General features: G+C 30.5%; 1 protein-coding gene across 1 annotated transcript; it reads left to right on the forward strand.

Moving 5' to 3' along the window:
* The first annotated feature begins 1,384 nt into the window (after positions 1 to 1,384).
* LOC124930410 (factor of DNA methylation 1-like) lies at positions 1,385 to 16,859 on the forward strand. The gene is made up of 8 exons (XM_047470756.1): positions 1,385 to 1,438; positions 13,791 to 13,851; positions 14,133 to 14,354; positions 14,704 to 14,885; positions 15,166 to 15,255; positions 15,349 to 15,627; positions 16,330 to 16,545; positions 16,626 to 16,859. The coding sequence occupies exons 1-8, from the start codon at positions 1,385 to 1,387 to the stop codon at positions 16,857 to 16,859; spliced, it is 1,338 nt and encodes a 445-aa protein (XP_047326712.1).
* The last annotated feature ends 682 nt before the right edge of the window (positions 16,860 to 17,541 follow it).

Below are 17,541 nucleotides of genomic sequence, written 5' to 3' on the forward strand. Positions count from 1 at the left end.
GAGAGCTCGATCCTGGGCTCGAGAGGCTTAGTCGAAGACCGGGGAGGCTTAGTCACAGATCAAGTTTGTCGGTCTAGGTGCTTGGTCTTAGAGTTAGGTAGCCATCGGTCCTAGGTTAAGGGTTATGGTTAGGTTTTTCGGTCCTATACTAAGGGAGGCTCGGTCCTAAGGTTAGGTTTCTCGGTCCTAGGTTAAGTGGAGGCTTGGTCCTAAGGTTAAGGTGCTCAGTCCTAAGGTTAAAGTGCTCGGTCCTAAGGTTTAGTGAAAGAATATTGGTCCTGCTCCACGGTCCTGGTTGAAGAACATCAGTCTTGCTCCACGGTCCTAGAAGAAAAGGCATCGGTTTTGCTCCACAGTCCCGGAGGAAAATCACTGGTCCTGGCTCTGTTTTCTTGGTCCTAGGCTAAAACCTTAGGACCATGTGTTCTTATTTTGGTCCAAAATTTTAGAAGTCCATAACTTTTGATTGAGATCATGAAATCATGATCTGTAAGCTACAGTAAATTCAAATGATCATGAAAAACAAAAGTCTTGACATAAATAACAATTTTGAAGATCTTAAGAATCAATTTTAAAACACTAATTCAAAAATCAAGATTAAAAGAAAGAACACATAATTTCAAAAATCTAAATTTTCAAGTTTTTTTCTAAACTTTCAGTTTGATCAAACATGATCAAAACATGATTACAGATGTTTAGAAATAATTCAAACATGTTTGCAAACATGTATAAGAACTATCTGGATCAAAAATTCCAGTTTGAACCAAGAACACAAATATTTTAAAAATCCAGTTTTCAAACTTAAAATTTCAAAAATTTGATTTTCGTGGATTTGATCTTGTTTCTTTCTACAGAAAGCTTATACACGACATATATAATGATTCTCAACAAAGAAAATATATTATCAAGCATAAGAACAAGATCAAACTAATCAAACAATAAATTTTGAAGAAATTCAAAATTTTCAATTACAAATCGAAATTCAAAGCTTCTGGATTCGTACCGACAACTGGAGAACACTCCTAGGAGATGTCGGAAGTGATCTAGAATCCAAGATTGAAGCTTGGATCGCTGGAGAAAGTTTTGAAAAAAATTGTTCTTGGCCGGAATTTGCAGATCTTCGACCGAGGTGGATTGGGTTGTAATTGGTGGATATTGTTTGATTATTTGGTCTATAGACTGTGGGGGAGTATTTATAGGGTAGATAGGTTGGTTGAGGAGGGATAATTTGAGTCAATTTAACCCTCTAAAGATCATACCTTCAACCTTATCCCCGACAGCTGGCAGCCTTATCCATGGCATGATAAGGCTTCTAGATAAGGGATAAACGTATGCGCTGATAAGAGGGTCACGTGGCCGAAAAAATAAAGAGATTTGATCGCCTATGGAGGAAGCTAGAGCTTATGGAAGGTTGGATGTCAGTGATGTTGCTATTCCTGTGATGTCACGATCCCAGCGAAGAAGACGAAGGAAACAATGCCGTTTTGGGTAACGGGACGCCGAGTTCTGTCTAGTTCCATCAACGGTCAACCTAGTTGACTAATGGGGTTAGTTTGTCCTGTTAATTGATTCAGTGCGTGCGCGTGTGCGTGGCTCCTCTAGTTTAAAACAATTTAAAAAATACCCAAAAATAAAATAAATGAACATAATTTTTATTATGTTGTCAAAAATATTTTGTGTATTAATTTGGTGAAGAAAAATACAAGAAAGGGTTATAAAATTGATTTCAAATAACCATTTTATTAAAAATATAAACTGATAATCTTGTGTGGTAGAAATTATATTTAAATTTTGTAACAGGATTCAGGGACATCGGATTAGCGCTGAATTTTCATCCAGCGCCTAGGAATGAGCCACACACCCCGTTATAGCGGAAGCACGTGCACGCCCGGTCCACACCAAATCAACTAACGGGACACTAACCCTGTTAATTTGATCACTCAATCGTTGACGGATCGCCAACGGAATGCAACAACGCGTTTCATTTTAAATGAAACGACGTCGTTTCGTTCGTCTTTCCCGATCAACTGGGCGAACGCTAGAGGCGATCGACACCAGCGATTCTTCTAGAAACCTTATCTCTGTCGTTTCTCAACCTTATCCCTCCATTATTTCACCCCATGTTCACGTCTCCTCCTCACTATCATTTCCCCTAGGATTAGAAGTCAAAACCTATGCTCTACCTATGCTACTAAGGACAAAACAAAAATGGTGAAGAAGAACTTCAGTAGCCAAATTGATGTTGAATTTGACTTCAATAACCGACCTAACTCGGGTATAAATAGTCTATAGGCATTCTTCTTCCAATCCATCAAACAAAATCCCAATATCACAGCTTGATTGAAGATTTACAAAAAAATTCGGCAACTGGTTTCTGTAAAAACTTCTTCGGCGAGCTAAGCTTCGATCTATGGCTTGGGAAAGCTTCCTACACATCATTAGAGTGTTCTCCAATCAATTATAAGCTTCCAGACCTAGCGCAATTCAAGTAAGGATTTAAAATTGGATTTTTTAAATTTTGGTCGAGTTGATCTTTTTTAGGGTTCAATTTTGTGTTTTCTTTGTTTAAAAAATAATTCTCTAGATGATTTCTAAGCTCTTTGTCGAAAGATATCAATTCAACCTAAATCGAAAAAACCCAAATTTGATTTAGAAATCTGGAAAATTTGAATTTTGTGTTCTTGAGCTTTTACGCTTGAATTTTGATTCAACTAGCTGCCTAACATGTTTGTAAACATGTTAAGATGATTTTAAATCATAAATCAACATCCCGATCATGTTTGATCCAACTGAAATTTAAAAAAAAAAAGTTTGAATTTTAGTTTGAATTATGTTAAAGAGTTTGATTGATGTTCTTATTTTGGTTGTGTTCGACTATGAATATCATTTCAAAGTTTTTGGTACAAGAATTAGTCCATGAGATGACCTAAATCAAAAGTTTTCAATTTTTCCCCTAAAATTTTTTTCAAAAAATTAATTGTTATATAGATAGATTGATCGTGTTTAAGGTTATGGATTATGATCCCTACATTCATATAAGTTGTTTGCAACTTATAGATCATGTTTTTATTATCTGTATCAAAAGATAAAAACCTACAATTCTTCATAAAATGAAGAACACTCAGTCCCCGACGACCGAGTCTTGTAGGACGAGGACTAAGAAGTAGGACCGAGAACTCTCGGTCTTGACTGAGACCAAAGACCACTGTTCTTAAGTTAGGACCAAGACCAAGGACCAGTGTTCTTAAGTTAAGACCGAGCCCTAAGACTGGTGTTCTTGAGCATGGACCGAGGAAGCCGGTCGAGGATTCCGACCTAGAACTGAGAGGTTTGACCTAGTACCGTAATTCTGAGACCTAAGACCGAACAACCTGAATTCATGACCGAGCCTCCTAAACCCTAGGGTTGAACCCTCTAGTCCCTTGACCGAGTGTCTCGAGCCCCAATCCAGACCACACTTGGTCTAGATCGAGCCTGTCTAAGCCTAGATTGGTAAAAACGGAACCAAGCCCTAGGACTCTAGTCCTAAGACTTTTTTGGTTCCACTTTTCAAAATCCAAAATTATTTTTGTAATTTTGGAACCCTAATCCATTTTCAAATAATCCCAAAAAGTCAAAATGATATTTAAATATTTTCGGGATATTTCCCAAACAAATATTTTTACTAAGACCCCGTTTGGAATTTATTTTTAAATTCTAATACTTTTTTGATATTTTTCAGGGTTTTTACTCAATTTTATACCAACGCAATCGCAGCTACGCCCTTCTAAATAATTTTATACAATTATTTATGTAATATAAATTTATCATTGTTTAGAACTCCGGACTACTAATTAAAGGAAATAAATCTTATAAATAAATCTTTTGATAGTCAGACTTTTATAAAAAAAACGTTCTTTGACGGGCGCTGAGGACATAGCATGAAAGCCATTTCTCGAGCATAACAGAAAATGTACCCCTTATAAAAACTTTGGTACAAAGTACGTTTATACATTCACCTTTTACTAATTTTTCTAAATCATTTTGCGACTCTATTTTCAAATAAATAATTTGTTCTTAAATTAATTATTTTTGATTAATCTAATCTGGATTTCAAATCAAAATTATCATTTGATTACCAAAAATTCCCTAAATTATTAAAATTTGACACGCAAACCAAGGTTGACATGTCAAAATCTCTTAAGATAATGTTTTCTTTTAAGAAGATGTTTGACATGCAAACCAAGGTTGAAACACGTCAAACCTCGTGCCACTTCGCGATCCCCCATATTTCCACGTGTCATCTGACACGTGCTAAGCTATGGAAGAGATTTCCCGGGATTACAAATATATATATATAACTTTTTTTTTATCTCTTTTATCCGTATTATAATATATTAACCATTTATATCTCATTTTATATTATTATAATTTAATAATAATTATAAATTATTACAAATTTAGGGACCACAAAATCTAAATTTGCAATGGTCCCCAATCCTCATGGTTGTCCTACATGCAATGAAAACCATTATATGGACATTCAAATTTATGTGGACCATCTAACCTATATATTAACTTGAGAAAAAAAATTGAATATATACTTTTAACATAAAAAATTCTTTATAAGGTTATTTCAATTTACCAAATCAATCTATAACAAAATTTTATTTTATAGATATAACAACTTAATGTTTGTTAATTTTTTTTAATTAGTTATTTTAAAATTAATTTAAAATATATTAAATATATATATATATATATATTAAGAATGCCATGTATATTAAAAATGATAAAAAAAACCGTTTAAGCTCACAACGACAAAGCATTAAATGAAAAATATTGTTACTAAATAAGTTATCGAGCTTGTAAGTTCTCTAAAAGAACGATTAACTCCTAGACGGACTCTACTAGTGTAAGCACTAAAAATCTACACACCCAATTTATAAAATTAAAATATATTTTAGGTTATTTTCGAATAAATAAAATCAATATAATTAACACCAAGGTCAAAACCACATTAAAACAATTAATTAGATTAATTATCATAATAATTAAAATCTAATTAATTTAGGGAAATGGCCAAAAACAAAAAATAAAATATTTGAGATGAATGTTTTACTCATTTTATCTTAAAATAATTTTATAAAAATCAAGGGATTAAAATAAATAATTTAGAATGAAATGAGGTACCCATTTCATCCCAAAAATTATTTAACCCAAAAATATACAAAACAAAATAAAATAAATTGGCAAAATATTTGTCATATTTATTTTTAATATTTTGTGTGTTTTAAAAGAAAAAAAATTAAAGCCAAAAGAGTGAAAAAATAATCAATTTCAAATAAACCCTTAAGGTTTTAAATAAAATAAATAAATCAGTAATAGACGAAATTGTGAAAATATGATTGCAGCTAGAACCAGGGGCATCAGATGAGCGTTGGATATCATCCAATGCTCACAAGACATTCGCATCGCCTGCTGCAACAGGGGAACGCGTGCCCACGCCACACCCTATTAGCTTACATTATGTTAGCTAAATTGCAACGGAATGACCAGAACGCTAACAGAATGCAAACGAAATGCTCTGCGTCCGCATTTACACTCAAAATGACGTCGTTTTAAGTAGGGGTGATCAATATTTGGTCTGAACCAAATATCCGACCGAATTCGAATAAATCGAATTCGAAATTCATTTTTGGTTTTCGAATCGAATTTCAAACCAATTCGAATTCAAATACGGTTTTCAAATTTGTTTTTGAGTTTGGGTTTCAACTCGAAAACCAAACCGAAAACCGAATTCATTTTATATTATTTATTATTCCAAACTTAGCTTAAGAAAAAGTTCAAAATAATCAAATTAGAATATTTTGAATTCAAGATTTAATAATAAAAGAAAAAAAGAAACAAAAGTACCAATGGTCTAGTGTTAGATTAGTACTCTTTCACAGTACAGACCCGGGTTCAATTCTCGGCTAGTATAATTAATTTTGAGTCCATGGCAATTCGTTTTGAATTCGAATTATTCAAAATTCGAACCGAATATCAATTCAAATTCGGTTCGGTTTAATTATAATTTATTCGAATTCGGTTCGGTTTCAAAGTTTCTAAAAAAAATTAAAATTCGAATAAACCGAACTAAGGAACTCAAATAACCTGAAAACCGAATCGATGAACACCCCTAATTTTGAGCCCTGGTTGTCTTCTTCCTCGCGATCGTCGGAAGGATAAAAGCAACTGCCATCATTGTTTTTTCAAAGATGGAACTCAGCCGTTTCTCCATCATTTTGGCTGATTCGAAAGGTGAAATGATCATCCTACCATGGTGATCATTTCTCCTACATCCATAAGTATTAATCATATCTATTTCGGCAAGTTAGATGAAGAATAACCAAAACTCCATTAATGGTTTTTGGCTGATTCAATCCACTTGAAGCTTCCACCGACTTAGGAAGGCTAAAAATAGTCTCCCTTAACACTTCTGAAGGTAAGAGATAATATCTCAAGCCTCAAATCAAATAATTTCGAAAATCTTCCAATAAAGCTTAAAACTTTTGATTTTTCGAAATTTTTGTATAAGTCTCTAAAGCTTGGATTTAAGCATCCCAAAACCTTCTCTAAGGTCTAAGTAGTGTTCTTCAATCCTTGACATGCTTCCAATCATCATTTAATTCATACTTTCAATTTGAAATTTAAATTTTATATTTTAGTTTTCATAAGTTTGTATATTGTCTGGTTGTTGGATTTTATGATTGGAAATTGATCCTGAGATCATTTCCAATCTTCTATTTTAGGTTTGAATCAATCAATAACCTTAAATAGAAAAACTCAAATTTGATTTTTACGAAAGTCTTAGAAAATGGGGTAATCATTTCTCACAAATAATATTCATCAAATGAAATAGTCCAATAAACAATAGTGAAAAAGAGTGTTAAATAGAAGAAAAAGAAGGCGTTCGAATTGTCCCATCACTTATAAACGGAGAAAAAGTAAAGGCAAAATAGAGGTTCAGATGAATAGTAAGGAAAAGTTGACGTTGATGCTGAGAAACAATATATTCATAGAAAAAAAGAGGAAATTACATAGAATAAAATGAATAACAACATTTGAAGGCAATGGAGTTTAGTGAAAGATAAAATTTCTCATTTGAATCAGACTCTTAATGTTGTAGGTTTTGTATTATTTCTTTCTTTTACTCATCTAGTTTAATCCAAGTTAGAATTTGTCTAGCTTTGATCTTGACTCATTTTGGATTCTCCCCCACTTTTGGGTATCTTTAATGAAATAGCATTAAGACATTTTTCCAAAAAAAAAAATCCAGAAATCGGGTTTGCTGTTCTTGGGCTAATCCCCAAGAACAGCTGCCCAGAAATAATCTCAACATGTTTATAATGATGTTGCGCAATTATTTGGATCATGTTTGATCCATCACTATTATGTTTGATCAAAATCAAAATTTTCAAAATAATTGCAATTTTTGAGTTCTTAAATTGGTCCAAACGAACAATTAGTGTTCTTATTTTGGTACCAATCAAGTATATGAAGTATAAGGAAGCTATTGGCTAGCTCCTTACACTTTAAAACAACTTTAAAACCAAAAACCTTATTTTTTACTACAAACTATTTTGAACAAATTGATCATCACCCATGTCAACTGATACCTTAAGGTGATGTTCTAAATATTCTTATGAGGATCGAGAATTCTGGCACCCGATTGAGAATTCTATCCCAAGACCGAGAGTTTTTAGCATCTAGACCGAGGCTTTTTAGCTAGGACCGATAGGTCTGACCGAGGATCTTAATCCCCGACCGAGTGTCTCTTAACCTAGGACCGAGGACACTTAGCCCTTGATCAATAAAAACGAACCCAAGACCTAGGACAATAGTTCTGAGGTCTATTTGGTTTCCATTTTCAAATTCCAAAATTATTTTGGTAATTTTGGAAACTAAAACCATTTTCTAAAAATCCTAAAAAATTAGAAAATGATTTCAAAATATTTTTAAGATATTTCCACAACAAATATTTTTACAAAGGTTTGTTTAGGATTTATGTTTAAACCCTTATGCCTTTAAAAACTTATCTTCTTCAGATATTTTCCTCTCTAGTCAATGTCATCCACAACAGGTACGAGTATTTTAATAATTCTTGTTACAATTCTTTAAATAATATTAAAACATATTCATGCCTAGGACCGAAAGAATAATTGGTTAAAATAAAACGTTATACAACTGATTTTCAAAAGTCAAATTTATAAAAGTAAAGACCGTTTTTAAAACAAGTATGGAGGATGAAGGGCAAAAGCCCTTTCCCGAGTATCACCAAATTACGAATTAAAAGAAATTTTAGCCAATACGCTTATACACGTATTCATTTCCATTCTTCGAAATCCCTCTCTTCTTTATTCCATTTTTATTGAATTTCAAAAATCAATTGGCGAATCTATTTCAATTAAATAATATTTTAAATTAATTATTTTTTAAACTAATTTAAACAACGGATTTAAAAAAAATCAAATTGTAATTTGATTATTGCAAATCCCACGAATTATTAAAATTTGAGTCTATACTTGAAGCAAAGTATTTTTTTTAATGTAGATGATCATAGAATCTATGAAAAAAATCCTCTCTTATTTGATTACGAAAAACTTTTTTAACATTTTCATAGCGGAAAATGTTTATTCTATAGTTCACGTTGAAACATTTAGAGTTAAAACTAAACGTATCAACTTGTCAATCAAATGATACTGTACCAACTAGAAAAATATAAAATAATTTGCTTAAAATTGAATTATACAAATTGGGTGAGAGATTGAATTTCAATATAAATCGATAGAATACAATCATTTTAAGAGAAGATTTTAAATTTTAAAACTAAGGTTTAGAGGTATATTTTTTAATTAGGCTGAATAAATTATATATGGTTTAATGATGGGTCACCGAATTTAATTAGAATTTAATTAGGAATGAATAAATTAACTATTTCGTTAAGAATGTATAGATTATATATTATATATTATTGAGTTGGAAGGTTTATTTAGAAATTAATAAATTAGTATGTTGTTTAATTAGGAATAAATATATTATATAGTATATTAATAATAGTTATTGATACATTTTTTTTTATTTAGGAATTTATTTTTTTGTATATAAATATAGTATATAGTATATTAGGAGGAAGATGATAGGGCGCCGAGTTCTTTATTTACTCATTATGAATATACGTATATTAGTATTAGGTGGTTTGATCCATCTGGGCTATGTCCCAAGAAACAGTAAGACAGTAAGGGTGGCTTTTAGTTCCTCTCTTGTAGACATGTTATATCAGTTGCATCAATTCGAACTTCTCAACAACTATCCAAAAACTCAAATATCATCCAATAAATTTTAGTAATACACCATAAAAGTCTCCATGTATTAGTGACATATCAATAATGTAAAAATAAGTGAGTTGTCGATTTAACTTTTTCATGAAACATACGAGATCGACTAACCATAATACAACATTTTTTCATGCACATTTCATTCGTAAGAATTTTACTGTGAATACCGCTCCATCCAAAGAACGAGATCTTGAATGAAATTTTTGACTCTCAAAGTTTCTCTCAACAAAAATTATATAAAATTATCTTAACAAATAACTTGTAGTAATGCCATGCACAAGAACGGATGAACGCTTCGGCTGAGGTGGGCTAAAGCCCATCCCATATATTTTTATATATATATATATAAAGCATCAAATATATAGAGAATAAATTATTGGCTGAATCTATATATTAGAATTGGAGAGAATTAATATTTATGTGAGATTTGAAGGAAAATTTGTTTCATTTTAGTTTTAGCTGAGTTTTGTATAAAAAATTTATTTGATTTTATTTGTTTTTAAATTAGTTTTTAAAATTTTGTTAATTATTTTCTTTTAAATACATAAGATAAAAAGATGAGTAATGATATATATAGCCCCTTATACATCAACTTTATACAACACCTACCTAATTTGACAAGAAAGAGAAAATATATCTTGAAAAAAATATCTTATGTTAACTCTTTTCCCCTTAAAACAACTTTAAAATCAAAAACTCAAATTTTGATCACAGACTGTTTTGAACGATTTGATCATCATCTGGGTTGATTAGTACCTTGAGATGATGTTCAACATGTTCCTAGAAGCTTTGTAAAGCTACCCAAACCCTTGGATCAAACAATTCAAGCTAAAAAAAATAAAAATAAAATTAAACTTTATGTTTTTGAGGACCGAGGCTTGTTAGCCTATGATCGAGAGATCCGACCGAGGATCCTCGGTCCAGACCGAAACCTAGGACCAATAAATTCAAACCTAGGATTGAGAACTCCAACAGAACCGAGAGGTTCGACTGATGTTCTTAAGCTAAGACCGAGAGGTACGATCGAGGATTTTAATTTAGGACCGAGCATCCCCGCAACCTAGGATTGAAGAACTTAGCCCAAAGCTAACTCAGTATCGGTGTTTTTATACACCCAGACCGATGAACTTAGCATAGGGATAACCTAGGACCGATGTACTTATACAACCAAACCGGTAATTTTAGCCAAGGATCGAGAGTCCTTAACACCTAGACCGAGGGACTTCAGCACTCCAACCGAAGACCACGAGCCTCGACCGAGAGGTCCTCAACCTAGACCGAGGGTTTTTAAATCTCGACCCATAAAAATGGACCCAAGGAATAAGGCCCAGTACTAAGGCTTGTTTGGTTCCTCTTTTCAAACCCAAAATTATTTTTGTAATTTTGGACCCCAAACCATTTTCTAAAAATCCTGAAAAAATAAAAAATGATTTCAAAACATTTTTGGGATATTTGCACAAAAAAAATTTTTAACTAAGACATGTTTGGTGTTTATTTTTAAACTCTAACACCCTTAAAAATGATTAACATTCTTCATGTATAATCTTCCCTAGTTATCATTAGCAACATGTACCAATATTTAAATATTGTTGTTTCAATCATTTAAATAACGCTAAATTCTAGAAGCATGACTAGGACTAGAATCATAATTGGTTAAAACTCAAATGTTATACAACCGATTTTCAAAACTCAACTTTATAAGTAGAGATCATTTTTAAAATGGGTACAAAGGATGAAGCGCGAAAGTCATTTCTCGAGTATCACCAAATTACGAACTAAAAGAAAATTATGATCAATATGTTTGTATATTATGCTGACTTTTTATTGATTTTCAAAAATCAATTGGCGACTCTATTTCAAAATAAATCCTTTTTGAAATTATTTATGTTTAATTAATTTAAACTAAATGATTTCTAAAGAATCAAACTATGATTTGATTGCTGTAAATTCACGGATTATTTAAAATTAAACCCCAAAGTTAATTATTTTTAATTAATTTTAAAAGCGGTTAGGAATTGTTTAAAAATCTTTTAAATAATATTTTATTTTAAAAGAAAATTCCTGACACACAAACCGAGATTAAAATTCTCAAACCTCGAGTTTTTCTGTAAAGCCTATACATGGGATTTTTCGGGGGTTACAATATCTAATTCGGTTAGAGAAACTACTAAATCGAGGATCAAACATGACCTTAACTGTAGTATTTATGCATATAACAATGGAAATAGACTCATTATATGTTGTAGGTAGACTTTAGACACTACATCAAATATCGTTTCAAAAATTAATTGAAGAACTATCATCCACAATGAATCTAGAATGTTCACGAAAAAATTTCACATAGAATAAATTCTCCTTCAAATACTACACTCACTGAATAATTAAATATTTTGGTGAATCAACTAAATCAATCACGATTATATTTACATTTTTTTAATAGAAAAGTCTTATTAAAAAAATAAGATCTTGAATATTCAGTCTCCTTGATTTTAAAATATTTTTTTAAAAGATATATTTTAGTATTTTACTAAATAAATTAATTGTCATTAATTCTTACACATAAAATTTTGAAATTATTATTATTAAACTGAATAATTAAACTATTAACATGATCTTTTACATGAGAGTTTTGCTAATTTTAATTTTAAAAATAATTAATTTATTATTAATAAAATATTAAAATTAATTAATATATTAAACTATTTGATTAATCATTTTCAAAATAAAATAAAATTTATTATTGATGTGATTATGATAAAACAGAAAGATTTGTTTACGTTGAATTGAATAGCCGATGTAACACATCTTTGAAAACTAAAATGCATGCCATAATTGAAAATATATATATATATATATATTATATATTTATAAAATAATTTAGTTTTTTTAATATAAACAAAGTGATTTTAGTAAAAAAAATCAAATTTTATTTCATATATATAATTATAAACAAATTTTAAATATGCTGGTAAAATTTAAAAAATTATTATTTTTTGTGTTAATATAAATATAAATATAAATATATTATATTATATATTGAAAATAAAAATGTATTATATATATATAATGATGAGAAAATAAATGAGAAAAGAGTATTATTTTTAATTGTGTAAATATATAAAATATTACATGAGAATATTTGTTTAGATTTACGAAAATATGAAATGATTTGGATATATATATATAAATAAATAATTAAAAAATAATAATTAATTAAAATAATTAAATTGTTTATATTTAATTTTTTATTCTTTTAAATATATATTTATTAAATATAATATATATTTTATTATTTTTTATTTAATTTATTATTGTCCCAAAATAAATTATTAATAAAGAAAATAACGAGAAATTATTAATGAATATAGGAGATAAATAAACATTTAAAACTATACTTAGTCATCGGCCTAATCATCATTCCATCACTTCGTTACACATTAACTATAAAATTTTCGTTTCCCGTCCTTACTTTTATATATATATAATATTTCCAAGGGAAATTACATCTTATTTTCCATTACATTTTGTATTTCTTTTCCTTAAATTTTGTTATTTTTATTTTTATATTTTAAATTATATTAAACATCACAATTAAATAATATCATTTAAAAAATCCCATTAGACATTCTCAATTTTGTCTTCGTATCATTTATATTATTAATTAATAGACATTTTTAAAAAAAATAATTCAAGGTCAAGCCATTTAATTTTGTTTATATATTGTTTTTAATATATAAATTTATTATACTTCAAATTAATTAAGTCTATAAAATATGATGGGTCATACTAAAATAATTTTAATTAACATGTAATATAATTATAGAGGAAATGGTGTCAAAATTTGATTGATTGAAGAATAAAAAAAAAATCTCAAATTTTAACCCTCTCCCGTCACCTTTAATTATTTTTCTAACAAATTTTTTTCCTCTCCAAAATTCCCTCTTTTTTTATCACACTTTTCAAAATAAATAAACAATTATTTTTATTCCTAAAATTAAGTAGAACTGAAAAAAAAAAATTTGAATTCAAGCTCGGGTTTTAGTTTTCCACAAGTAACGGAACCGACCATGTGACACGGGACAGGATCTGCATGGAAATCTGATAGTTTAGTTTTCTTTCTCAAATTTATATATTGTTTCCTGCGAGAAAAATCTAGAAGAAAAAGGTTTTAACATCATCGTATCAGCTTTACTCTTTTTCTCCTACTCTAAGGCATATTCAAAATCCATCGCAAATCCGACTTCATTCCTTCCTCTACAAACCCCCGAATAACACTTACTTCCTCGTGGCCCCTGCCGCTCCGTCCTTCGCAGAGACGACAACGTACCAGATCTACTACGTAACAGCCGCGAGCGCCGCAAATTACAGCGGGAACGCTAGCAAGAAGGATACGATTATTACAATTGATGCGCACGAATCCATTTGTTGCAGGATCTGATTGCAAATTCAGATAGCGTGACATCGGAGGAGGAGAAGAAGAAAAACGACAACGGTCAAAGGTAATTTGGTCTTCGAAATTTAAAAACCAGTTTTTTTTAGTTTTTATCAAACAAGATTTTTTTTAGGCAAAAACACATGTAAAACCCAAAAAAAACTCTTTCCTCAAACGAGTCCTAGACATGCAATTTCCGATTTGCTTATAAAAGCGAATGCAATTAGATTTGCTTAATTCATTGTTGGGATGATTTATCTTTTTCAATTTACTAAAGTTCTTTCTTGTGAATGAGTACTGAATTTTGCAAATTTATTGTATTTATGTTCTGGGTGCTTTAGAGAAGAGAATGAACAGTAGTGTAAAGAAAGAGCCCGAGAATAAGAAGAGGGACTTGGATACTGTATATATGACTGATCTGGTTGAATATCACGGCAAACGGAGGATGAATTGCATTGAAAAAGACTGTCTTGATCAATTGCAAATGGATAAGAATCTTACTACACAGTGTGTGAGTAGGATGATCGAGAAAAACAAGAATTTTTTCCTTGAATGCAAAGAAGGTTCTTCCCCTCCCCTTGTTAATGTCCTTTTTTTAGAATAGCCCATTTCATGTTTCAATTGCTGTAGTGATTGACTAAGTAGCTGTCAATTGTTAGTAAGAATATAATGTGCTTTCTGTCTTTTGGACATTGCGATTTCTTTTATCCGATAAAAAATTCATATAGTGTACAAATTTGTTTTATGGAAGTGGTTTAGAACTTAATTTGATTTTATAAATTGGACAAATTAACTAGCCAGCCATATCAATGTCAATAATTGTACAATTTTGTTAAGAGAATACAGTGTATGAAAAATAGTCTTTTGTGCATCGGATTATCATTGATGACATTAAAATTTATCGTCTTGTAGAAGAAAAGAAAGCGAAGAAGCGTGCACAAGAGCAAGAGCACATGTTTTTAGAATTCCAGGAGAAGATGAAAAATGAATCTGAGATTAACAAAAAGGAACTTTATTCCTGGAGCAACGACCTAATCGATCGTGAGGCTTTTTATGAACGCATGAAGAAAAAATTTAATGATGAGAAGCAAAAGGTTCTCTTATGTTGACATGAACATTTACTTAATTCATAATTTTTCCACATCTTCACTGTTCTTTTGAATATCTGTACTGAAAACTATAGTAATTGCTCATAATTTTTCCTCATCTTCACTGTTCTTTTGAATATCTGTACTGAAAACTATAGTAATTGCTCATAAATTTTTATGAAAACTATAGTAATCTTCAAAACCATTGACAAATAAGTAAGATGTTTGTAAAATGATAGTGCTGCTTGTTTGGAGTTTTCTTATTTACATGTCATGTCTTTTGTAGATCAACACACTATCAAGGAAGTTACTTGAAATGAAATCCTTGAGGCGGAAGAAGTCTGACAAGAATCCCTTGAGTGTTGAAGATGATAAGGTTCGTAATTTTATCTGATGTTTTTGTTGACACATTTACCTGTTTTCTTATTATATTTTGGTTTTATTAATGAGTTTGATTTTAAATATGCAGAAGAGACAAGAGGAATATGCTAAAAATCTTCAACTGGGAAAGGAGGATTCCAAACAGATGCTAAATATGGTAATTGAAGATCTTAGAGCAAAAGTGCAGGGGGTGAATAATCTTGGAAATGAAAGTGAGGCCTTAAAAAACAAGATTAAAGAGTTGAATGAGGAACTTCTACAGAAGCAAATTGAGATTACTGAAATAGAGGAACTAAATCAAGCCCTTTTGATCAAAGAAAGAATGAGCAATGACGAACTGCAGGAAACTCGTAAAGAGTTGATTAAGGTACTCTTCTATTGGGCTTATGAGACCATTATGCTACTTCTTAGGTTGTTACATGAATGACGATTATTTGTGGAAGGATTTTTTTCAAAACTGCTTTTTTTTCTTGAGAAAACTCAGTTTGGCATTCCTATTCTCTTCATTATTTTTTAATACTCTCAATCATCTCCATACCCAATGCTTCACTAGCTACAACCCTTTGAAGGTGTCTGTCTAGAATAAATCTGTGATTCGCAAGAAGCCCACTAGTACTATTCCATTGAGATGCCAAATCCTAAACATCTCGAGAAAAAAATGATATATTGTCACAGTTGGCTTATTCTTACCAATGATATCCCTTTTGCGTTTAATGATATGAATATACTACACCTTTTGTTTTATGGATCATGAGATTCCCTGGATACATAGCCAATTCCGCTATAAGATAGACTCATTCCATTTCATTTTACAAATTCGGCTAGGGCCTGATATATTTAAGCCAAACTTGTATAATGAATCTATGAAGTTATTGAATATTTCTAATAAATCCAAAATTTTGAAAATACATTGTTATCCCAATGGGCTGCAATTGGAAATACTTATAATTGTTTAGTTTAAAATCTTTGTGCTTGCTAAGAATGTGAAGTTTGTCTAAGGTTGATAATTTATGGAGCAGGTGGAGCCTTTTTATTGTTGGTTTTAATTTTGTTTTGTTCTTATTTCCAGGGTCTTCAAGAGTTAAGGGGTAATCAGACTCAAATTGGAATCAAAAGAATGGGAGAGATTGATATAAAGCCCTTCCAAATTGCTTGCAGAAGTAAATTTCCATCTGAAGAAGTAGAAATGAAAGTTGCAGAGCTATATACCTTATGGCAAGAAAAGATGAAAAACCCCGAATGGCATCCATTTAAAGTCATTATGAATGCTGACGGAGGACATCAGGTATGTTTACACCTTCTCAAATTCAAACTTAAGAACCCTAACTAATTTTGTGTCAATTTTTCTTTCCCTTGAAAATTCAGCAAAATATTGATGAAGATGATGAACAACTCAATGGTTTAAAGGAAGAATATGGAGTTGAGGTGTACGAAGCAGTTGTCGTAGCATTAAAAGAAACGAATGAATACAACCCTAGTGGTGGTTATGTAATTCCTGAACTTTGGAACTATAAGGAGAATAAAAAAGCTAAGTTGAAGGATGTTGTTGCGTACAACCACAGGAGAATGAAAGATTTGAAACGCAGACAAAGGAGGTGAAATTGTAAGGTTAATGTTTTGTTCTTAGAACTTAAGCAAACTTATTTTTTAAGGGGGCACATGATTTTGTTGCTCCTATTTAAACTTAGGAAAATTTTGGCTGATGTTGGATTTTGATATTTTCAATGATCTTCTTCTGAAACTGTATATTACTGAATTGGCTAATTTGAAATTTAATAATTTTATTTTCTGGTATTTTTTATTATGTTATAAATGTGTTTTTCTGGGATACTAGTGAAAGGGTAATGGTGCAGAAACTAGTGACTTCATTTTGTAATGAAATTTGTATATGAATTTGAATTTATTTAAGGTGATCCGACATTTGTTTTACTCGGGTTTAATCCCGGTGACTATCATGCATTCATGCCTGGAATCAGATTAGTCAAATGTCTTACTCGGGTTTAATCCGGGTGAACAGTATGGGTTGTACTAAGTATGATATATCCAGTTAAGATTTTATTTCACACTTAGATGAGAAATTATAATGTACATTTTAATTAGGTGTTGTAATGTTTAATTAGGTGTTGTTATGTTTGTATGATTGCTGTATTTATAAAATAAAAACTAGGAAGATTTTTGCGTGATTGCACACGGATACAAATATAAATAAAATAAAAAAATAATAATATTTATTCAATCTTTAAATTTTTAATAAATCATGAATAATATATTAAAATAAAAA

This window comes from Impatiens glandulifera, chromosome 3, assembly GCF_907164915.1.
Source record: "Impatiens glandulifera chromosome 3, dImpGla2.1, whole genome shotgun sequence".
NCBI lineage: Eukaryota > Viridiplantae > Streptophyta > Magnoliopsida > Ericales > Balsaminaceae > Impatiens > Impatiens glandulifera.